Genomic DNA, 23712 nt, shown 5'->3' with positions numbered 1-23712 from the left:
ATTTGCAGTTCCAAACTTGGATGGCTTTGCTGGTAGCCACACCCTGTCAACAGCCAGGGAGTGTTAAACACAGGATTGATGGTGCTTTCAGTAAACCTAAGAGGCACTTCCTGGATAGACATGTGAGTTGAGGTAACAGTGATTATAATTTGAAAGTTATCTTTTAAGAAAGGGGTAAGAGGGAAGTTTTGTCAAAAATCTATCTGAGTTTCTTCGCTCTCTTTCTTAAACACAGTGATTGGAGCATTTTTATGGACACATTGAAAAGTGAAAAAGATGTATCTGCTTCAATCCACCCCTGGCCACTTGCTTGACTCAATTATTTTCTTTACTTGGTGTCATAATGAAAATGATTCAAATTCTGCAGCTCTGTCTTAAACTCTTCGCTCTCCACAAGGGTAGAAATTCCACAGACAAACTTAAGGGCCAAGAAACCTAAAGGTTATGTACATTAGATATAAGTATGGATATGAAAAAGAGCATAATTCAGGAAAGTAGAAGTGAGCCCCCATATATAGGAACCTTAGAAATGGCTGGATTGATCCCACAGTCCCTTGAATTGGCTGAAACATCTGCTTCCGTGGTGTCAAATTACTTCCATAGTTGATGTCACTGGTTCTGATAGGTGGAATGAGAGGATTGGGGCAGTTTCCTTTCAGGACAGCTTGATCTGAAGTTCAATTTGTAAGATTCTACTGATTTCTATAAAATGTAGATATTGGCTTGTCTGACTTTTATCATAAATAATGACAGTGTAAAGACAAACAGCAGTTATCTAAAATAGATTTTCTCCTGGATGACACCCAGTTTTGCCATTATAGAAACTGACAAAAGAGGACAAATGAAATGTACCCAAGATTAATGCAGCAATAAAAGTCTGCCAGAAACATTCTAACTTACTTCTTAAAAGCCCAAATGTTTAAGTGATAACGTGAAGGCAGAAGCATACTTCTTTACTCTGCTCCAAGACCGGTCATCTGTGGAGTAATAAGGGCTGACACCAGTGGCAACTCACATCGTGGAAAAAGCTCTCCCTGCATCAGAATGTATTCACTTCCATACGATCTGAAAAGGAGACTGAATGGGCAAAAAGAGATTCAGCAGTGCGTATTTGTCAACCTTGTTGATATGTTCTTTGCGGCTTTGTCTTCTTCTGGAGTCTCCATTTGTTTGATTTTACTGCATAGGCTAGTATTTACCTTCTCTTCGGAGAGTGTGTGGCTTCCTTCTTGGCTGGTGGGAAACACCCGGTCCACCCAGTACATCTTTGCTTTGTAGCAGGCTCTTTCTTCTCCCAGAATGAGGTGGAGTCTGAAGCGGTTTGCGGGAATCATCTTCTGGTGTCCAGATGTTGTGAGCACTGGTTTTCCAAACTTTTAGACAAGAAGCAGAGTGCAAGCATGCAGAGTTGAGACATATAACCTTTCAGATTTGCTTTTAATCTATTCCCTGAAGCAATGAGGCAGAGCATGTTAATTTTAACCTTAGTAATTAATACCCCCTCCCCTTGCCCCCAACACAAACCTGTTCTTGGCCATAAACATGACTGGTGTTGTCTTTTTTGCATGATGTCACTGATTAAATACTCTAGTTTGTTTTTTTTTTTTTTTAATGTATTCTTGCAGTACTATTAATCTCTTTTTCCCCAAAGATTCCCACCACAGGGCCTCAGATTACTGGTTGTGGCACCACAAAACCAACTAAAGAAGAGGAACCCAGGGTCTAATGTTTCGCCACTGAGCTTTGCTAAAATGTTTGCCTTAAAAAAAAAAAAATCAGATGCCTAGAATTATGCATACAAGTGGTGTTAACAGAACTCCACTCTTTGAAAATGCAAACTCTTTAGTAACAGTTCCTTAGATACTCTGAAATCAGTGTTCTCAGGAAAAACTCGGGATGGTGCCCAAAAGATGCCTGTTAAGCAAACCTAAACTAAGGGAATAAACAGAAACATTCCCTGCCAATAACTTTGAAACAATAGTGATAGCTATTTTATAACTGGCAATGGCTTGAACTTTTTCTCTTCTAAATTTAACAAGTATCAGACCATCTCCTGCAGCAAAACTCTCAAATTGGTGTATTCAACCAAAGTTCTGATACTTCTGAATTTCTTTTGGGAGTAGATCTAGACAATGTGGTTAAAATACACCATTAGCAATGTGTAAGTAGAATTTTCCGCATGTATTTTCATAGCCTGTTGACACACACAGTATGTATCCCCAGAGTAAGGAAATGGCTTGGATCTCTTAATTCAGGAAAGAAACTCTTAAGTTAAATATTTTAAAATAATATGCAAATATTTAATTTCCTCATTCCGCTTTTTGAAATCCCTAAATAAGAATGAGCTGCTTTTTGTAAAGTTTAGTAGTAATTGGATTGAGTTCTATCACGTGAGGATCTAGAATTTGAAATATTAACAAAGCATTAAATTTTCCTGTAAGAAGCCAGCTTGAATTAGAAATGGAGACTGAGACTTCCCTGGTGGTCCAGTGGTTAAGACTTTGCCTTCCAGTGCAAGGGGTGTGGGTTCAATCCCTGGCCGGGACCTAAGATCCTACATGCCTCGCAGCCAAAAAACCAAAACAAAATAAAAACAATGTTGTAACAGATTCAATAAAGACTTTAAAAATGGTCCATATTAAAAAATAATCTTAAAGAAATGGAAAGACTGGCTTAGGAACAAGAGTGAAATTGCAAATCATGTCCACGTGGCTGAACTCATAAGGGCCTGATGAGGCTGCAGAGTCCAACCTTGGATTGAGAAAACAGGTTTCTGGGTTTGATGAGAAAGAATGACATTAGAAGTATGGGTGTACTTAATGGCTGTATTCAAAAGGAAGGCAGTTTCAGCAGCAGTCTTGATTCTGGACTCCAGGATAAAACGCTGAGGCTGGAAATAGGTGGAAGCGCACAGTGGGAACAGTGATAAGTGGTGGTGGACTGAATTTGAGGAGTAGTGTGTTAACTGTAAAAGCAATCAGAGGACTTAAAGCACACGAGTTCCTGAGGCCAATTAGGTGCCCGTGGAACTCAGCAAACACAGCAGAGAACAGCAGTCGTCTCTATCATTGAGTTCAGTCCTCAGTTTTTAACAGAAAACTGGGATCCCCATAAAATAACTGTACTTCAAACAGATGATGAAAAAAATGACAAAAAGAGCTGTAAATTCACCAAATATAAAATAATTTGTATTTGATTAATGTTAATGCCTTCTGCATATGTATCAAAACCATTTGTCACACAGCGTTTCATCTACTAACCAGGCTTGGTGCACATAGGAATTCCCAGGTCCTTCCACCACCCAGGGGCCCACAGCTCACAACGTAGGGATTATTGAATTATATTGCCTTTTGGGGCCTTCCAGCTCTGAAATGTTATTAACCTATGCTCATAATAATTTTAAAGCATTACTTGCATTCAGTGTATAAATTTAAGGAGAACAGAGAAGAATGCAATGTATCTTTGAACGATCTCCATTACCGTTTGTTAGGATAAAGTTTCAGTGTTAAAAATTAAGCTTCAGTCGTCTGGACTGTTTGTTTATGGGGATCACTGCTCTCCTTGACAGTGAGGTGCAGTTCTTAACCTGACAGTGAACTGAGGAGAGAGCTGGACCCATACCCCAAACCTTCCTCTTTGCACAGCCCCATTACTTGTCACATAAGAAGGCAAAAGAGGTAGTTATACCTGTTTTTTAAGAGTCTAACTATCCTGAAAAGTCTTTTCCTGCCTCTTATTTCAATAACTAAAAATCAAGGCAAAGTCAATTTTGGTCAAAGGAAAGGGGGAAGAAATCTGATTTCCAGGCTTTCAGGAAAATACTTAAAAAGAACAGAACGCAGCGCCAGGTATCGTATTTTCCCCTCAAAAAGTGTTGAAAGGAGTCTCATGAAAGATGCTTAGAGATGAAAAAGACATCATAAGGTTAGAGGAGGTCGCAGACGGCAGCTGGCCCCGAATGGTATGACAGAGTTTATTACCAGATTATAAGACCCTCTGTACTCACATCATGCTGCTGCACTGCTGGAGCAAGATTATTTTTAGCTGCTTTTCCCATATTTCAACTAGACTTGCTCAGTATTTGTTATTTATTTGTAGTTCACTTGAATTTATAAATGTTCCAAATACTACAGTACCCTATTATCATATGTACTCATACATATGTACGTACATATATAAGTGTGCTGTGCTGTGCTTAGTCTCTCAGTTGTGTCCGAACCTTTGTGACCCCATGGACTGTAGCCTGCCAGGCTCCTCTGTCCATGGGGATTCTCCAGGCAAGAATACTGGAATGGGTTGCCATGCCCTCCTCCAGGGGAATCTTCCCAACCCAGGGATTGAACCCAGGTCTCCCGTATTGCAGGCAGATATCTGCGCCACCAGGGAAGCCCATGAAAGCTGGACTGGGTAGCCTGTCCCGGCCTATCCCTCCTCCAGGGGATCTTCCCCACCTAGAAATCGAACCGGGGTCTCCTGCATTGCAGGTGGATTCTTTACCAGCTGAGCTACCAGGGAAGCCCCACATATAAGTGTACATACCTGAAATTTCTTGTAGCGATTCCTAAAAATATAAGGGATATAGACGCTATACTCTACATACTATTAAGGCTTAGCTTCAGTTTTTTCAAGAGCAAGGGTTACAGTGTTGCCCCCCTGGGCAATTATCAGAATGAATCCCCTCCCCCCGAAATATGCTGTCCCCACAACCCTCATTATTATGAAGTTACAAATTCAGGACCTCAATTCTGCTGGAACTTGCCAACTTCTAATCTACAGTGAGGTTTTTTTCAAGTTGTGCTTACTTCGGCAGCATTTGAATATTACTCTGGGGCAGCTTAAGTCTGAATGGAGCGTGTGCTGTTGTCTGCCACGCAGCAGTCAGCTGCTGAGAACATTCAGAAGGCCCGCCTCTAGCTAGAGTTATTCTGGGGAGACTAACACAGTGTGAAAAGCTTCTCAGAAGCCTGGCTTCCCTGCTCTCCCCTCTCTACTTGTAGGAAAAGGACTTTTACTCATTTATTTTCACCTGAATATCCATTCTTCCTCTATGTAACACCACTTCAGATGAATACTTTTGGTCGAAAAGAAAATGGAGCGACGGGACAGCCATGCACCATCTGCCCTTGACCGCCTATTCATCACATCACCGCTGTGCAGTCTGTGGTCTTACACTCTCTCTGTCCACTGCATTTATTCTTTCCTCTGCTAATTTATGGCAAACAAAGGCCCCCAGCACATGAGTAACACCAAATTTGGCTTTGTGGTCACTATTTGCTCCACCAAAAGATCTGTCTTCACCCCGAAGTACCCCCGTGGGCAGGTCACCTGTCACCTGCTCCAGCCGCCTTCCCAAAGTCCCCTTTGGAGAAATGAGGCATTTGCCATGCACAACTTGGCTTTCATGTCAGTGTGTGTCACCCCTGACTCTAAATCCTTGGCCCTCTCTGCAAAGCAGAAGCTTAATGGGAGACATTTTGCTTGTTGCTACAGCAGGTTCACTCCTAAGGGGACATTTCTGACTTTGATGCCAGCTATAGGAGTCTTTCTGATACAGACCCAGTGAGGCCTTAGGTAGAGAGTCCCTGGGGAAAAGCCCTGGTACCTCAGGTATAACTGATTTTTATTAGAGTGAAAGTCACTCAGCCGTGTCTGACTCTTTGTGAACCCATGAACTATGCAGTCCATGAAATTCTTCAGGCCAGAATATTGGAGAATTCCTTCTCCAGGGATCTTCCCAACCGAGGGATCGAACCCAGGTCTCCCACACTGTGGGCAGATTCTTTACCAGCTGAGCCACAAGGGAAGCCCAAGAGGCAGAGACCAAATTCATGCCATATCCTCTATGACCTCAGTCAAGCCAGGGGCATATGAGGAAATGGGTCTAGGTTTTTATGAATGAATCCCTATAAGTCCCAGCAAGTTAGGTAAACATCTAGTGAATTCCCTGGACACTGACAGCCTCCGCAAGGATGCTCATCAGTGGGGAGCTAACATGAATTTTAAGAAAACTTTTGGTGGAAAGAAGCAAATTGGCTTCATCTAATACTGGAATTCAACTGCTACTTGTGTGTGGTATTGTTCTCTGCATCCAAGGATGCGGACTCTCTTAGCAGTGTTATCACACTCATGGTGATGGATTTGTTATTGCCTGTAACCAAGTAGGGTGCTAAGGGTTCCATCAGCTCTGGGTGTGTGTCTCTTTGGGAAAGGTCTGCTTTTATGGTTTGGGGCTCACTCTAATCCTGGCTGTGAAGAGGAGCCCCCCTTTCCACTCTGGGCCCACCTGGCTAGCGCCATTCAGAGCACCCACCAGATATTCTGAAATGGTTGCAGAGGTACCAGGAAGCAAAGACATCTAAGCTGGAAAGTCCCATCACTTGGGGCAGCCCTGAACAAGTCCGCTCAATTTTGTATAAATACTTAGACAGGCATGAAATGAATTTTCTGGATGTCTGGCTTTTCTTCCTATTGGCTTCTGTCTTCATTTTTGCTGCTGCTTCCTTTTTATTTTTTATTTTTTCTTATTCTGCTTTTTTTATTATTATTTTTTTTCTTTTTCTATTGCTAATTCGGATCCAACCAGGTAGCAATGCATTTTGCAGGGAGCCTTTTTAAAGAGCTTCTTCCTTAGTCTATTCAGTGGAAATGCAAGCTGTTTTAGCCTGTTAGAATCCAAAAATAAAAAATGTTCCCTTTGCATATTTTTAAGTTAGATGATAATCCCTTGCCTTTGATAGAATCTACCCAGTTTCTCAGGTTACAGGTAGTAAAATTGGCAGCTCCCTTTTTTTCCTCCCTTTTTTTGTTAATAAAGAAGTTTCTGGCCCTTCTTTCACACACAAGGCTGCGCTTCTGGCAACATGAAGCCAAACAGAAATATGGACAGCAGGGGTGTGAACTCCATTGCTCTCCGGCCTGGTTAATGCCAACTGACCATGAGCAGCCTCCCCACACCACTACTGTCTCAAACACACTTTTTGCAAATGCTCAGCCTTTGGCTCTGGTCTTTATGTTTTTAAGTGGGGGCAAGAAAGCCTGCTGTTCACGTCTTTATGTGGATTCTGCCCCACCAGAAATGCAGTTTAACAGAAAGCAGAACTTCTCACACTGGGATGTCAAGTCTGCTGGCTAAAAAACAGAGAAGGATTAATGCCAGCAAAGCAGTGCTAGTCCGGACTTGGGAGAGTAAATATCATACCTCATTGGAGGGGATAGAGCCCTACATGGAACTTAATGGCTTCCCTGAAAAATGTTTAAAAATGCATGTGGCTCGATTCCATGTTAGCACTGCAGCAGTCAAAATAAACTGGACCTGTCAGGGGCCAGCACAGAGAGAAAGTTATGAATAGACTTATTTTGTAAAGCTGTCACTTTACACACCCAGAAAAACCAACCAAGGGTAACGTCGGCTCCCTCAGCGTTGATTTTGGTTAAATCCCTCCCTTGAATGACCTCAATTTAATTTGACTAGTTATATGTGAGTTTTGTTGCTTTTTCCTGGTTTTCTGGAAAAGAAATTAAAAATGGGGGCTACACAGATGTTGCCCGCTGTGCGGAAGGGCTGCACATGCTGGAGAAAACTGTTCCCGGCTTATGGAGAGCACCCCACTGGCTTCTGAATGAAAGCCTTGTTACCTGGAAGTGTTCTCATGTAAAGTCTGGCATTAACCTGCGAAGCCAAGGGAGAGAATCGGCCCTTTCACACACGGCTGCCGTGTCGCATACCCTGAGGTCCCTGTTAGTCTCAGGGCCCTTGTTGTGCCTGCACCCCTTTCAGAGGTGACAGGTCCCCTGATTCCTGGTTGGAAGGACTGACTAGTCCACTTCTGCTAGTTCAGCCCAGCCAAGATTGCCAACGATGAGTGGTCTGCCCTCCCCTTCCAGAAAGTCCACCGTAATGACGTGGGTCATGTCCGGTTTTGCGTGGTCCCCCCCTCCCTGCCCCACCAAAAAAAACTGGCCAGGACATGTTCTTTTCCATCTTGGCAGATCGCTACTTTGCCAGGCTGTCAATCCTCACCTGATTTTTGGGTATACTGCTCCGAATCCTGATTTCTACAGTTAGAACTGAAAACAGATCCCGACCTATAGAGGTGAAGGTCACAAGTGTGGGCCTTATAGGTGTAGCCTCCTTAGAGAGCCCAACTCACCCAAAGGTACAGACAGCATCCTTTTTAACCACCCCAAAGGGAGAGCCACCCCATGACCCCGGATGCAGCGATCAGACAGCGCCATCTCTCAGGGTTAAGAGGTACTGTGGGTTCTTCTGTGGCCCAGGCTAAAGGTGGGGGAATAACCTATTTCATTTTATTTTTGTTTTTTTCCAGTTCTCTCAGGCCAGGCACACCACAGCCCTTTGAAACGATCTGTGTCCCTTACCCCACCCATGAATGTGCCAAACCAGCCTCTAGGACATGGATGGATGTCTCATGAGGACTTACGAGCTAGAGGACCCCAGTGCCTCCCATCCGATCATGCCCCCCTGTCTCCACAAAGCAGTGTAGCCTCTTCAGGAAGTGGTGGGAGTGAACACTTAGAAGATCAGACCACTGCTCGTAACACATTCCAAGAAGAAGGTAGTGGTATGAAAGGTGAGTGACAAAACGAGAAACCACCGGCAACAGAGCCCCTCCCTTGATTTGGAGTCAGAAGGGTGAGGAGAGAGGTAGTCAGCCAGGAGGAAGGAGCCCGCCCCTCCCCGGGCTGATGGGAGGCCCCTCCCTTGCCGAGCTCTGGGGTTGACCGTGGCGGAAAGGGCTCGGATTCCCCTTCCAGGGCTGCTTGCCAAAACCTGGGAAGAGCAGGAGAGGTCAACGCCCTCCTTTTTCCTTTTTATTTTTTTTTCTGAATGCAGTGACTTGCAGACAATTAAATGAGTCACAGCTGGCGGTGATAGCATCTACTGTTTGCACATCCGTTCCTTGGTCTGCCCTGTCTGTACAGACGTTGATCTGCTCCAGCCTTCTACCTCACTGCTCTGGCCAGGGAATCGTCAATAATTTAGCAAAACAAACCACAGGATCTTTTTTTAAAATCTCTCTTAGTGTAGAATCGTACTGGTGCCTCCTTTCCTCTCTCCCTTTCCCTTTGATATCCAGAGAAACCTGCAAACCCTTTTCTCTGCATCTGTTGAAGGGATGTGAAAAAAATAACACTGAGACTTGGTGACAGTGTTTTAAGGCTGATAACGGATTTGCATACAGGTGATAAAGGCCTTTTGTGCAGCATCAATAAATGTTCCTACATTGCCCTGTAAATCTCTCCTTTTCTAAAGATACTCATCGAGAGATAGAGATTTCCAAATTATCCATGGTAGGTTCAAAGAGGATACACACATTCTGTATTTTTAGATGCAAGTTTTTCAAGGGCTGGGAAGGCCTCAGGGAAAGATGCTCGTCAGAGACACACTAATAACAATTTTAGATGGAGAAACAAGAGCTAGTCGTGCCCCTGGGACTGCGATGCTGACAGGAGGCTCTGAGAGCACCCTCATTGATGGTGTACACAATCCTGAGGTTGTGCTGTTTCTGATCTTTCCCTTGAGAAGGATTAGTGTTGACACAGGAGGCTGGGGACTGAGCCCCCTCCCCACCACAGAAGCGTGGCACAGAGAGATGCCCACTACTCACCGGGTGCTGGTTGTAAGTGAGCCTGAGGCTGAATATGGAGCCTGTCAACCAGGGGAAATGAACCTGATGTGAAGCCACTTTCCTGGAGCATCCGTCCCTCCCAGCTGCTCAGCCTAGCATCCTCTCATCCCAGCGCCATCCGTGATGGATGCTGTCCTGAGTGTCCAGAGTGGTTGGGACTCGTCTTGATATTTTCCTCTCTCAGGTGATACAAATGGGTCATTCGAAGGTGTTTAACAGGCCTCAGAAGCAATGGCCCCTTTTGGCAGGGAGGGGATGTGTGTCCTCTTTTATATCTCTTTCATAGTTTTCAGGGGAATGTGTCATAATTTTGGAGACCTCCCAAAACCTATTTTTTAGTTCTGTGCTCCAGCTGCTGGGCCCCAGGGCATGGGGAGCAGGGATGGCTCAGCCATGCTTGGACCAAGAAGGGTGGAGCCAGTGTTTCTCTGGACTTGCTTCTTTCCAAGTGAAGTTGGGTGTCTGGACAAGTGGGGTGTCTGGACGAATGGTTTCCAAGACAGTGGATGTGAGGTTCTAACTGGTAACCATGGGAAGGAGGCCTGGCCTTCCTGTTGAAGGGCTTAGAGGGTCTTGTGGGAAGTCCTTGTTCCCCAGGACACTGGGTTCACCGTCTGCTTACAGGAGCTTCATTATCTTTTCTTTCTTTTTTCCTTTGCCTTTCTTTTCTCTGTTATCTTTCATTATTTGTGTTTTATTCTGAAGCTCTCTGTATACTTTAGACATTCTCTCAGAGCAGGTGAAGGTTTGCCCATTGCATGCTGACTTTTGGAGATGAGAAAGTCACTACTCACATGAAGGAGAGAAAGATGGAATCAATGTCCTATCCCTGTTTAAGAGTGAGAGCCAAAATATTCCAAAGTTCAAGGAACTTCCCACGTATCAGCTTATTCGATTCCTTCCTTTAAAACTGGTGCAAATTGTCCCTTAGAGCTTCTTTGATCAGAAGGTGATGCAGACAAGACTTTATATCCAAGATTTTCTTCATAGGCCCAAGACGTGTGGTCAGAAACGTGCTATTTGGTGACGGGACTAAACAGAGGACACTCTTCTGTGTATATCCACCTTCTGCTGACTTATTGAACTGTCCCTGTCCCAAAGAATTGCATGGGATTCACAGGATAAAGTTCTTAGCAAATTAAATAGAAACACCTATTTGAAGGAACATGATAAAGGATGAAACGTTCTATGTATGGAAAAAGTATATTTGCGGTTCCACTGATAAGTCAAGCTGTAGAAACATCCACACCTGAAAACAGCATCATCCCAGAGGGTTGGGACCAGTGTTTGTGCCCCACGAATGCCCCTCCCCACCACACCTGGTGCCATCTTCCCTCAAAGGCCACCCCCCTGGGGACTCCTGCCACCAGATGCTGCTCAGAATGGCCTCCCAGGAGAGCACAGAAGCAGCCCTTACAGCCTACCCTAAGAGTATGTCATTCAATTCCCCTGTCCCAGAGCAGACGCCGGGTTCAATTTCCAAATTAATTTGTATTTTTCTGAGAAATGAAATCTGAAATCAAATGAAGTGCCTTTAAAGAGAGCCAGCTCTTCCTCTTGGATCCTCGTCTCTTCCTTTCTGTGACCGGGCCCTTTGGCAGGAGTGCCGGCCTTTTAAAGCCCCATTCTGGTCCATCTCAGGATGCCATCATCTGATTGCTATTTTCCTACTCTTTAAACGCCCAGCTTACGAGAACAACATGGAATCTGTAGTAGAATCTGGAGGAGTTCCAGATCTCTAGGGGATGCATGTCAGCCCTCACCCCACACCTTGGGAAAAGAACAAAAATTCCCGTAATTGAGCTTAATTTAGTGTGAATTCATCTTTCTTGCCAGCAGCTGTGCATACCTTGCTGAAACGCTGTGTTCATCCTAGCCTTCCTTTCCATCCAGACAGATGAGCCAGGTTTGGCTACACACTGTCCCTTAGGAATGTGCCTCTTGGGTCAGGAGTGGGAAATACAGCTCAGGGCCCAGCATTCCTTCTCTTTTTATTTTTTCAGAAACATCTATCTCTCTTTTTGTCTTGGTGTCAGCGTTCCCTGCCAGGGTTTGTCACTAAGTTCTCTCACAAGTAGATCAGCTCCTGCTCTCAGAGGATTAACATCATCTGCCCGCTTTGCTTTGTTTTTCCTTTTATAGTGAATAGCCTTCCTGAAGATTTAAGTCAGCTCCAAGGCACAGAGTGGATGTCCCTGGCAGTAGGGATCTCAGACTAATATCTCAGGCTCAGGGAACCATGGGATCAGCTACTCAACTAGAAATTAATGAACAGAAGTGGAACTCTGAATGGGAATATAAAAGTTTCCCCTTTAACATGCCTCACAGAGGCTACTGGTTATACATGTTTGGACTGAATACGCTGATTGTGGTTTCTAAATTCAGTTCTCCTTATTCCTTGTGAACACTTGATTGTGACTTACTTATCTCAGGGGAAAGATTCTTGATTCTAGGTTGATACTCAATTATGTTCTTCTCTTCCTCTGTATCACATGAATCTAATGTGCTCTCTACCCTTCCCTCACACAAAGCCTTCAGGTGGCCAAGAAGGGGGAAAAAAAACCACACCCTTCCAAGAAAACGAAATGGAGAATTTCATTGGTGGAAGAAGCACATGTGCCCCTCCTATTAGCATCATATCTTTCGAAATTTTGTGTAAACCCAGCACCTAGAGACTTTAAAGTCCAGGGCTGTTGCTGAGCGATGTGACTGTTCAATGGAAAAAGAGACAAGGAAGAAAGGCTGGTTAACAGGTTTCATTTTTGTCCTCATCAAGTCAGCTGCCTTTCTTGAGCACTTGCTGAGAGAGGCTTTGGACTAGTTATTGGAGAGACAGAGGTGAAGGAGGTGGTTCCTGCCTCAAGGGGCTCGCTATAACGTGAGGGGTCCAGTGCATGTGCACAGCTGTGAAAATATTTTGTCTCGGAGGCTCGCCGTGGATTGAGGCAGGCAGCAAGGAGGGCCCTGATTCAAGTGGAGGGGAGTCAAGGAAAGTTCCTGGAGAGGGAGAGGCCTGGAGCCTCAGCTGGGAGCAGGATTACAGATTAGCCAAATATATAAGGTGAGGGAAGGGCATTCTGTGCAGAGGGAACAGTATGCCTGAAAGCGTGGTTATGAGACAGCTTGACCAAGTGCATCATCTGATGGCTTGAGGGCACATGGGAACACAATCTTGGGAGAGGGAAAAGCCAGATGCTAGGCTTTGCAAAAGATTGGAGCTTTTATCCTGACATTGAAGGAATGTAGCAGCAGAAATGACCTATTTAGATATACATGTTAGAAATAGGACCTGAAAGGAAGAGTGGGAATTGTATCAAGGTAGAGGATGGGGAGGGAATTCTGGATTTGGAGGCCAACTGAGAGGTGGGAGGTTTTTCGATAACCAAGGAGAAAAATGAATTTGGACCAAGCCGAGCAGAGGAGACAAAAGGAGTGTGTTCATGGGGTCTTCAATAAGTAGACTAGAGAGAGCTCTGAATTGAATGGCGCTGATTGAACGTAGACAGGGATGGATAGAGCGGGAGGAATTGAGGACGATGCCCAGCTTTTTGCCTGGGACATCTGGGTAGCCCATGGTATCATCAATAGCAAATGGTTAATAGGAAAAAGAAACAGGCCGAGGGGATGGAGTGGAGCAGGCTGAGTTGGGCACCTGTGGAAGAGTCCAGTGGAGGCGTGCCAACCAGGGCCACGCTGCATCATGCTCTGCCCTGGCCCAGTCTCTCCAAGAGCCCCAGCTCCTCTCCTCCCCTGCACAGTTTAAGCATTCTGCCTCCCTGTGTGTAGTTCACAGGGGGATTCACTAGGCTTCTGGCTAGCGAAGTAGATTTAGACTAGTGAGGTGGATTTAGGACTTCTGGCTAAGTCCCGTAGATTTAGGCTTCTAATGGACTTCCCTGGTGGTCCAGTGGTTAAGACTCTGCACTTCCAGGCCAGTGGGGCGCAGATTTGATCCACGGTCAGGGAACTAAGGTCCCATATGCCATTGGGTGCAGCCAAAAAGAAAGATTTAGGCTCCCTAGAAGCTCCAAGATTCTGTCATTGCAGTTGTCAGTGTGTGAGAGGGGTAGAGGTGGGGGTGGGGTCTGCTTCTCTTGATGTGAGCTTCAGCCTCACCATTACAAATTAACACTGGCTGGTGTACTTAGGAGGTGTGGCATTTTGTTAGTATAAAAATATAGGGGTAATTGAAACTTACACTGTTTGTATATAGACATGATAAAGGTAAAGTGGAAAGCTTTGGTTCCAGTAACCTTGATAGAAACATAGCAGTTAAGAGTGGAGGGGATCAGTGACTCTGAAAATAGGCTCCGTTTTTCTTTTCTAAAGAATCTTTCTTCAATGAAACTTATATAATATTTTTTCTCCATCGCAAAGGAAATATATTGCCTATTCTGAAATAGCTCCTTTGGGGTTTTGAGTTATTTTTGAAATGTAGAACTTTGAACTTCTGCCTATCTTAGAATGAGATTAGACAAAAATATATATTGAGAAGTGTGATTTTTGTAAGACAAAGGAACCTGTCAGGAACCTTTGTAAGAAAGGTTGTGAATCCAGTTTCTGAGGGTCATAAGGGTGTGAGTGACAGAGAGGGAGTGACATAGCCCCGTGTGTGGCTGGGACACTTTTCAGCACGGCTGTCATGGGAACAAGTTACTATTTTCTGAAAGCTGACTTTCTAGACGCTGTCTTGAATTCATCTAACTTAAAGGCCAGGATTTAGTAAATTTACTTCACTTTATTTCCAAATGCCAGCATACGACCTTTGTGGTTAGGTCCTAATGGGCTCAGACTTGTGCTGCCTCTTCTCAGATAGGCTGAGAAGCCCTGATGTCTTTGAAAAGCAAATCCCCAGGATTCCCCCAAATTCTAACAGTCGTGAGACTACCACTATTCCTTAACCAAATGTGTGTCTTCTGCTGAAGTACTTCAAGCACAGCTTTCAAGGTGGAACCCAGCTGCTACTGATGCAAAAGCAGGCTGAGAGTAGAACACCACTTATGAATGTCATAGCCAATGGAAACTGCGAAAAAGTGAGACCCTCTCTTTGTACCTAACCCTTCAAAGTGGTTATTCTACCCAAACTCAGCCATCTCTTTGCCTTCCAAGACCCACACGTGCTCCCCACCAGCATGGAAGCCAGAAGCCACCATGGACATGTCCAGGATGGTGTAGCCCCCTCTCAGCTTCACAGGGACCAGAGACCAAGGAGGCTTCTTTCTTTTGCTCAGAGCCTGGAACAGAATATGGCTTCCCTCGTAACCCAAACAGTGAAGAATCTGCATGCAATGCAAGAGACCTGGGTTCAATCCCTGGGTCAGAAAGATCCGTGGAGCAAGGGATGGCTACCCACTCCAGTATTCTTGCTTGGAGATTTCCATGGACAGAGGAGCCTGGTTAGCTACAGTCCATGGGGTCACAGAGAGTCAGGCACGACTAAGCGACTAACCTCCTACTACTGGAACAGAGTAGGATTATTCATTCTGCTCTAGTCAAAAATACATACGGGCTCTAATTATCTTGCTGGTGCTGCTAGACTTCTGTTCTTCATTTTTGAAAGATGTGTTTTCCTTCTGACTTCAACACTGAAGGATTAGTCCTTTTTCCTCTTAAGTTGGTTCTTCCGTCCCTCAGAGACCGAGGATGCAGTCAGGTCTTGGAGAGAAGGAGGGAGTTTGCGACTAGCCTGGCTTTCTGTGGCCAATGGGAGCTGCTCTTCCATTGCGGTTTCCAGGACCACCACAGTGAAGCTTCTTATGGAAAATGAGGGTGTGATGGTTCATGGTTCTTTTCCAGGGATGCCTTACTCCCTGCCTTTTATATCGCTCCCCATAGTGGGTTCTTCTGCAGTATCACTTCCATCTTTCTCTCTTGCTGGGTCTCCTTGTTTGTTGGATACATACTGCACCAGCCTGTTGACTTGAATAGTATTCCAGCAGGAGGTATTTGAGCAAAGCAGCCCTGATTCTGTATAAGCTGTTGTGTGCACCACAAAGCCTCTCTGTGGCTGATTTATACAAACTCTAAAAGGTAAACAGAAATCAGTGTAATTGGAAACTTGATCCCATTGGTGAAGACCAAGAGGTAGAGAGAGCGTATGAAAGATAGGTGAAGTACTATTATCAAAAATGGCCCAGAGAAGATAAACCACTACGGACGGCAGCAACATCTGGAGGAGCTTCATAAGGGTGGACCCTGTGGCACGGTGGTCTGCAAATGGATGGTGCCATTTTCTCCCAAAATCCTCCTTCCCTTTGCCCTTCTCTTGTCAGTTTCCTTCACGGGCTTCTCTTCCCACACCTTCCTCTAAGGGCCCAGTGCTTCCAGGGCTTCCCCTGGGCTCTCCCTTCTTCCCTGAGGATCTCACCCATGTCTGTGGCTGAAGCAACTGCCATGTGCTACTGATGAGGGAAGTGGCTCCCAGCGCAGCCTCCTCTTCAGAGACCTTGATCACTTGTCGTCTCCATCTGGATGGCTCGAAGGATGACCCTCCGCTGACCTAGCGTGGCATTCCCCGTCTCTCTCCTCTCACCCCAGACCAGCTGCTCCCCTGTACTTTCCCACCAAACCTGACTCAGGAACTGTCTTAGGCTCCTTTCTCTCCCTCACTCCCTGTTCTTCCTTGATATTCAAGGGCTGTGGATTTACATCTTTTCCTTCTCCACTGCCCTCCCCAGCCATCTCGGAGGGCTTGGATTTATCCCCTGACCTCCACTCGCACATTCTCCAGCCCTGCCTTGACATCAACAGCCTTCCCTGATCTCACATACGCATCTTATTGTGCCTCTATTGCTCAGATTTCAGCAGTTCCTCCATCACCCAAGCATAGGTCAACTTTCCTAGTTTTGGCGTTACAAATCCGAGTCATCTGGCCCCTGCCTGTTTGTCCCACCTGGTGTCTAAGCTCTTTTCTAGCATTCACCTAAGCCTTTGCTTGGCCTGGAATGCTCTCTTGGATCTCAGCTTCGCTTATGCTACTGCTCCTGCTTCCTGAGATGGCTTCCTCATTATGGTCTGCCCAGTGAGTCCAGGACTAATGCTACTGTGAAGCTGCCCCTCACTCCCCAAGGCCAACCCAAATGCCTGTCATTCTGTGCCCATCCCCCAGAACTTTGAGTAGAGTTAGCACTTGTCTTGCAACTTTTATACTTTTTTTTTTAAGTTTGCCTTTCTTTTTGGATTAAAAACTCCTTGATGGCAGGGACATGCCTGGCCCCTATAACAGGCGTTTAGTAAATGTTGAATGAGCAGATATCAGGATGCCCAGACTTGGCAAGGAAGTCAGCATATAGTAAAAGCATCTTTATCTTTCTCACACTGCATAAGAGAATTGGCTTGTCCATTGGCTTGGCCATCAGAAACAGCCCAGATGAAGCTAAATGACTGTGTGCCAGCCAGAGGCAGGAGCCCAGAGGCATGCATGCTTTCAATCACGTATCCACCGCTCCAGGAAACACCCCTGTTTGTACATGTCCTCCAACCATAGCCACAGCTTTGCAGAATAAGAAAAGAAGGTCTGGGGTTAAGTTAGCTAGTTCTCAGCTTTGCATCCAACCATGTAGCATCTGGACCGTGGGAAAGGACCTGAGATTTTAGAGTTTGTCCCTGGCCGACATCTTACGGAATCTAGCCTCCCAAGTCGTTGGAATTCCTGGCTTCAGAGGAGTGAAATGGTCAAGGCACTCAGTTCTCTGGTTTGTTTCTCTCTTAATGGAGTTTTGTTTTAATCCCTGGAAAAGGAAGGTGCCTCACCACCAACCAGAGTCGGGGGGGTGGGGTGGGGAGCAGAGGTTAGTAGGCTACGTTCTTAAGAGCTGGAATTTCCTCTTCTTTGTTCATCAGTTCACGCTGTAGGAGGAGAGGGCACACAGCACTGAGCTAGGAACTGACCCTCTAGAAGCAAGTCAGCATGCCTGCCCAAGGGACATATGGCCAAGAAGAGCTTGTATTTCCTTGGAACAAATCCAAGAATAACTCTTCAGGAAGGTCTAACTCACCATGTTCTGAAGTTGTATAGGAACCTTTTCTGGGAAAATGATTCCCAGTGACCTATATTTTGATTAAATGAGTGAGGCAGGCTCTTCATCCCTCTAACCAGGAAAACTCTAGTTGTCAAAATACTTTTCTAGAAAAAAATGAGCACTGATTGGACTGAGATTTGCCACACCTAGATTTGTACCCAACTCTTAAAACACCATATTGTCATCTTGGCTTATATAGCAACCAGTTTGCAACATGATTTAGTAGCTCGGGATTCTATTTGTCTTATCATCAGTGGGTTTTGCATAATTAAGTTGTAGGGCATCCAGTGACAATGTAGCCCATGAACTTGCTCCATACTCTTTTGTGGCAGATTGTACCCAAGTGTGGCATTGGGTTACCCAGACTTCTTTGAATCGTGATCCCTGAGTTTTCTGAACAGCTGCTTGGGGCCTTTCAAAGATGTAAACAGCAAACATGAAACCCGATGACCAAACAGTAACACGATGGTGGCCTAAAGCTGAAGCTCAATCTATTTGTTGCCCACTCCCTGGAAGTATTAGCATTGTTTTACAACAAAAACATGGCGGAGAATCAAGTCTAGTCAAAGAGGTCCAGGATATCACATGAGGGAAGCGAATGCCCTGGACTCTTGATCCAACCACAGTTTGAGTTGAGGAGGATATCAGGGATTGGTACTATGTATCTCAGGAAGCCCTGTTTGTTTATGGTTAGTGATGGTCCCAGTGGGAGTCTCTACTTGTCACAGTAGAATGAAGGGCCTCGAAGCACAGAATCAGTGATTTTTTTTGCCTGAACTGAGACTTTTCTTAAAATGCCATTGGATATCCAATTCTGTTTTTCCAGAAATTCCTCTTCTTTGGCCTTTGTATTACTGCAAATCAAAAAGTAACCTCACCAGGCCACCCACTTTCTCCCACTTTATCTTTTGAGTTTCAGGTGGTAATATTCTAGATTCAGTTCACCCAGGAGGCAGGGTCTGATTTCAGAGTAGGCCAGGCCTCTTCAATTAATCCCAGTTGACTACTTTAAACATTAAAAAATTAGAAGGTTCCTACTAATTTTGTAGTGTTTATGGTCTCTGTCAGTGCCTCAGAATAAAGCACTTAGCAATAGACAGTATCTTGCAATCAACATGGTTAGTAATGGGTAATAATTCACAGAAAGCTTGAATTCCCCAGTGCTTCAGCATTTCAGAGGACTTTAAGTTACTGTTTATTCAGCCTTCCCATTGATGGGTTATTGGTCCTCATTCTACAAAAGATGATACAGTATAGGAAAAACCTGGGAATCTGGCAACCTGGCTCTAGTCCCCATTTCACCACATACTTGCCCTGTGATCTAGATGTAATGACTTAATTTTGTCATCTGTAGAATAAGTCAGGGATGGGGGAAGATGATTCTAGAGACTTCTCAAAGATCCTATTGCTGAAAAACCCTGGCTTAAAAAAATATGAGCAAGTGCTTTGTTTTGGTTGTACTTAGAAAGGTAATAATTCTCCTGTGGATTTTCAATACAGTTATTATTTAATTTTCCTAATTGTAGAATCCCAAACATGAGACTTATTTCAGATGTGCTTTGGAATTTCCATTATTCCATAGTCTAGGCAATCTTTGGACCTTCAAGTCCTGATACTGGGTTGACATTCAAGGAGAAGGTCAAGGACAATTTCAGACATATGCCTTAGCTTGAAGAAATGGTCAGCAAAGCTACCCCCTCCCCAACACACACAGTGTGGTAGTTTAGAGTCCTGGATGCCCTGATTCCCACTAGGGTCTAGGAAGGCAGAAGAATGATCAGGCTAATGACAGTGGCTCCACCCATGGTCACCCCTGCCTGGTTTGCTTGTTTTATTTTCCCTATCACTGTGAAAGCAGTGGAAACAGCATATGGGGATCTGCATTAAACCTAGAAAGAAATTATCTCGAGGATAAAGATCATCGTATGTAGTTTAACATTCTAAGTCAGTTCTTTCTAAACCAACAATGAAGTAGTCTGACTAAAGCAGTGAATCCTTGCCATCTGGGGGGTTATGAACCCCTTTGAGAATCCTATAGAAGCTGTGGATGACCCTCCTCCCAGAAAACCACCTATATACTCACGAATTGGAATGTAATTTTAAAGAATTTCTGTGTGCTCTGAAGCCCAGGGGCCCCCGGGTATAAAACAAAGTAAGAGAGCCCAACAGTGGGAATATCAGAACTAGACCAAGCCTTCTAAGTTGGTAATTTGCTGCCAAAATGAAACAATGAGTAACGTACAGATGATTTTTTTTTTCCCTTTCCTTTTCTCTGACCACCATCTTCTTTCCTTTTCTCTCTTCCCACATCTCTGGTCATCTCCTCTCTTTCCCTCTCAATTTCTCTCCCCATGTCCTGCACATCGTGCATCACAGATGTTCCAGCCTGGTTAAAAAGCCTCCGCCTGCACAAATATGCCGCACTCTTCTCCCAGATGACCTACGAGGAGATGATGGCCCTCACTGAGTGCCAGCTGGAGGCTCAGGTACGTACACGGGAAGGTGCCCCAGGTGGAACCTTGCATTCAAGTCTAAGGCAAACCTTGTCTGGCCCCATACCTGTACCCACCTAGTAGCTTGCCTTGTTCTAGGAACTGCCAGGTGAGAGCCAGCATCACATGGTAAGGCTGGGTTCTTGCCTTCAGGGTCCAGTACAAGATGGAAGACAAATGGGTAACCACAGGACAAGTGAGGCTGAGTAAGAGTGTTATGAAAAAAAAAAATAACCTAGATGTACACTCCTAGGGTGCCAGGGAGGAATCAGAAGAAACAGCATTGACCAAGACCTCCAAGAGTCTGTGTCCCTGCTTTTGTTTTCATTGCCCACCCACTCTGTCTGCTTGGCCAGTGCTGGGTTGGAGGATGACAGATTGGTTGTGAATTTTTCAATCTTAGTCACAAATCAGCTAACTTCCAGTAGTTAGGAAGCAGAAGCACCAGGTCCTGAGTCAGAGCTTCCCCAGAAGTTGCTCAAAAACACATTCAGACTGATCTTAATTCGAACGGAGAAAGTTGTACAAAATATTTTGTAACCACACTGAATAACATTACCCCAGGTCTCAGATGGCAGTCCCCTGCTGTGTGCCATAAAAGGGCAAGTTCCTCCTTCCTTCTGTGGATGCAGAAGGCCAGGCCAGTCAACAGAACCCCTGAAACTAAGCATGTTTCCTACCCTGCTGTGCTTGAGCAAATAGATCTGACCAATGTCTTTGTTTCCCTTGTTTAAAATGCTATTTGCATTTTCAACTTGACCTCAGTTTCCTTTGAGCGGTGATTTGAGAGAATTAATGGTCTGAACGGGCTAATAGTATTTCCCCTGCAGGAAGAGGAGATTGTACCAGTTGGGGCATGGCTGGTCTGGACGTAGGCCTCCCAGCAGATCCTGAATTCCCATTGCATATTCAGTACCCGCAGTTAACCTTTGCAGGCCTGGCTGAATACCAGTATTGAGATGTAAGACAAAGCCCAAAGTCACTGCACATTCTCAGAGAATGAAAAGCCCTAATTTCAACTTCCTAAGGCTTCTCCCACTGCTTTTTATCTCGATCGCTCCTTGAGATCCTCAGGATTGATGAGAACTGCTTCTAAGAGCATTCTTGTGTTTGGGTCAAAGTTGAAAAAAAAATTTTTTCAGTCATCACTTGGTCAACTTGAGGAAAAAACAAGAAATAATTGACATAGAGGGCAAAGCCCGAGGCCAGCACAAACTTTTCAGAGTAAAAATTCACGTGAACTGAAAGTCAAGGCTAAATATGCTCCCAGTGTTTCATCTTAAAGATGGATTTAGATATCACTAGAGTCTTAATTTTCCTCAGTAAAGGCAACACCTCTGGTGTTTTCATCTTTTCCACCTTTAAGGGAAATTTTATGAATCTTTGCAGAAAATCATCAGAAGTTTATATTACAGATCTGATTTGAGAAAGAACCTTCTATTTGGAAATCTTCAGTCTTTCTAGTCAACATATGTTTAACTGAATCCTAGGGCTCTTCGCCACTACACAGTTTATTAAGATACAATCCATAATCCTAACTGTGAATCCCAATCTTCTACCTGAAGTGAGGACTGCATTATTACAGATTTAAGTTCTCTATTCTGATTTTCCTTGTGGAGACTTAGGAGGGCCTACAGACTGATAAAAACCAGCCTGTATTGTCTGACACCAGATGAGAATTGAACTGGATTTCATATCTCCTCGAGATGCGTAAACATAGAAAAGCTTTGAGAAAGCAACGCATATCTCTGTATGGGATTGGAACCTTCAGGGAAACTGGAAGGGACTGAAACGATAAAACCTGGACACAAGGAAAGAGTGTGTGACTTAAAAATGATGTTTGAAGACTATGAAGAAATTTCATGCTGGGTGGGATGATTGGCTGTTTCTTGCTCTCCTAAAGGTCACAGGGAAAAGACACAAGCACGTGTGTGGTCAGCTGGAGTTCAAATATTTAGTAAGAAGAGCTTGACAATAATGGATATTGAGGAGTTACAACATTTAGTAAGAGGTTGATGACAGTGGATGTTGAAGAGAGAGACGAATGTCTATTTACTAACCTGTACACACACGGGAACCAAGAAGACAGTAATGTACTATATAGCTTCCAAGAATCTCTAAGCTGATGCCTAAAAATATGTTTTTAAATCTAACTTTTACTTCATTACAGAATGTTACCAAAGGTGCAAGACACAAAATTGTCATCAGTATTCAGAAGCTCAAAGAGAGACAAAATCTCCTGAAGTCTTTGGAAAGGGTAAGTTATCACCAGGTGATGGGCCATTTCTACCTTCATGGTAGGAAAATGGGTCAAGGGAAATTATATTCTCAGTTGAAAGTGTCGTCAGCAGGCCTTACAGAGAGCAACAGGTTGTTTCCTTACCACAGTCAGAAAAAATGAAATGGTTTTGAAGTTCATCTCCTGGTTATACACGCTTCTACGGAACCTGACCGCTTAAGTGTACCTAAGCCTTGGGTCCAGGCCCCTGGAGACTGGCCCTCCCGTAGCTCTCAGGAAATGTTTTACATACATTCATTTCTGCCTTTTATACATTTGTAGTGATTAAGGAGGTGTTCAGCCCACAATCAGAGGCTGAAATTTTGACACATGAGTATAGGAAACAAACAGATGAGCCTCAGTCCCGCTGTCCACCCAGGGAAGGATCTGACTTTGAGAAAAGCTGCCCACAGCACGGCAGACACCCACAGGTTAACCCCCGGCTTCCACGGAGAGATCGCAGTCTTTTGGTGGATGGACGTACTAGACTCTCCGGAGAATAATTTCGGACATTAACTTACCAGAATGGGTCCCTGTGACTCTGAAAGGAGCTGTCTCAAAAATGCAAAATGCTGAAAAAGCGTTTATTCCATCGTTAAAAGCAATTCATCTGCTGTTCATCTGCTCTTTTTGTTTGCTGCCCAAGTATGTTTTCTTCTTGCCTTTGTATCTGGGTGTCAACCTAGTGTGAATGTCATTTTTAGGACATGGTGGCTCTATGACTTCATCTGAGGTCCAAAAGCTACCCACTGCAGTATTCTTGTCTGAAGAATTCCATGGACAGAGGAGCCTAGCAGGCTACAGTCCACGGGGTCACAGAGAGTTGGACACAACTGAGCGACTTATTTTTTTTTAAGATCCAAAAAAGAACAGACCTTGTAAGCTGGTGCTGCCACAGCCCCAGTGGGGAGATCCTTGTGCGTTGCTGTTGGGAGTGGTGAGTGGGAAGGTATTTGCTGCTTGCAGAGCTTGAGTTGTAACCCCTTCTAGAAATCCCAGGGTGCCTTTGAAAGGAATCAAAGAACTAAGGCAGGTGAGGCTAAAGCAAATTTTGGAGCACAGAAACATCGCAGTGTAGTGGAAATTTTTTAACTTATTCACAAAGATCTGTGTGTGTATATGTTTACATACAACATATAAAATTATGCTTAATGAATATTAATGAATCATTAGTCGCTCAGTCATATCCAACTCTTTGAGACTCCATGGACTGTAGCCCATCAGGCTCCTCTGTCCATGGGATTCTCCAGGCAAAAATACTGCAGTGGGTT

The 23712-nt window shown here is 44.5% G+C and overlaps 1 protein-coding gene across 5 annotated transcripts in view; it reads left to right on the top strand.

Annotated features, from left to right (window-relative positions):
- The window catches only part of SAMD4A (sterile alpha motif domain containing 4A), a 226840-nt gene that overhangs the window by 162496 nt on the left and 40632 nt on the right, over positions 1 to 23712 (top strand). For 4 of the 5 annotated variants that reach the window (XM_070377809.1, XM_070377807.1, XM_070377811.1 and 1 more), the window contains 3 exons: positions 8328 to 8591; positions 20048 to 20157; positions 22334 to 22420. In XM_070377809.1, the coding sequence (XP_070233910.1) occupies positions 8328 to 8591; positions 20048 to 20157; positions 22334 to 22420 (461 nt within the window). The remainder of the gene's footprint in view (positions 1 to 8327; positions 8592 to 20047; positions 20158 to 22333; positions 22421 to 23712) is intronic. The other variant, XM_070377808.1, reaches the window with a different exon arrangement.

The sequence above is a fragment of the Bos mutus genome, chromosome 10 (assembly GCF_027580195.1).
Source record: "Bos mutus isolate GX-2022 chromosome 10, NWIPB_WYAK_1.1, whole genome shotgun sequence".
NCBI classification, from domain to species: domain Eukaryota; kingdom Metazoa; phylum Chordata; class Mammalia; order Artiodactyla; family Bovidae; genus Bos; species Bos mutus.
This window is presented reverse-complemented; position numbering and strand designations above follow the sequence as displayed.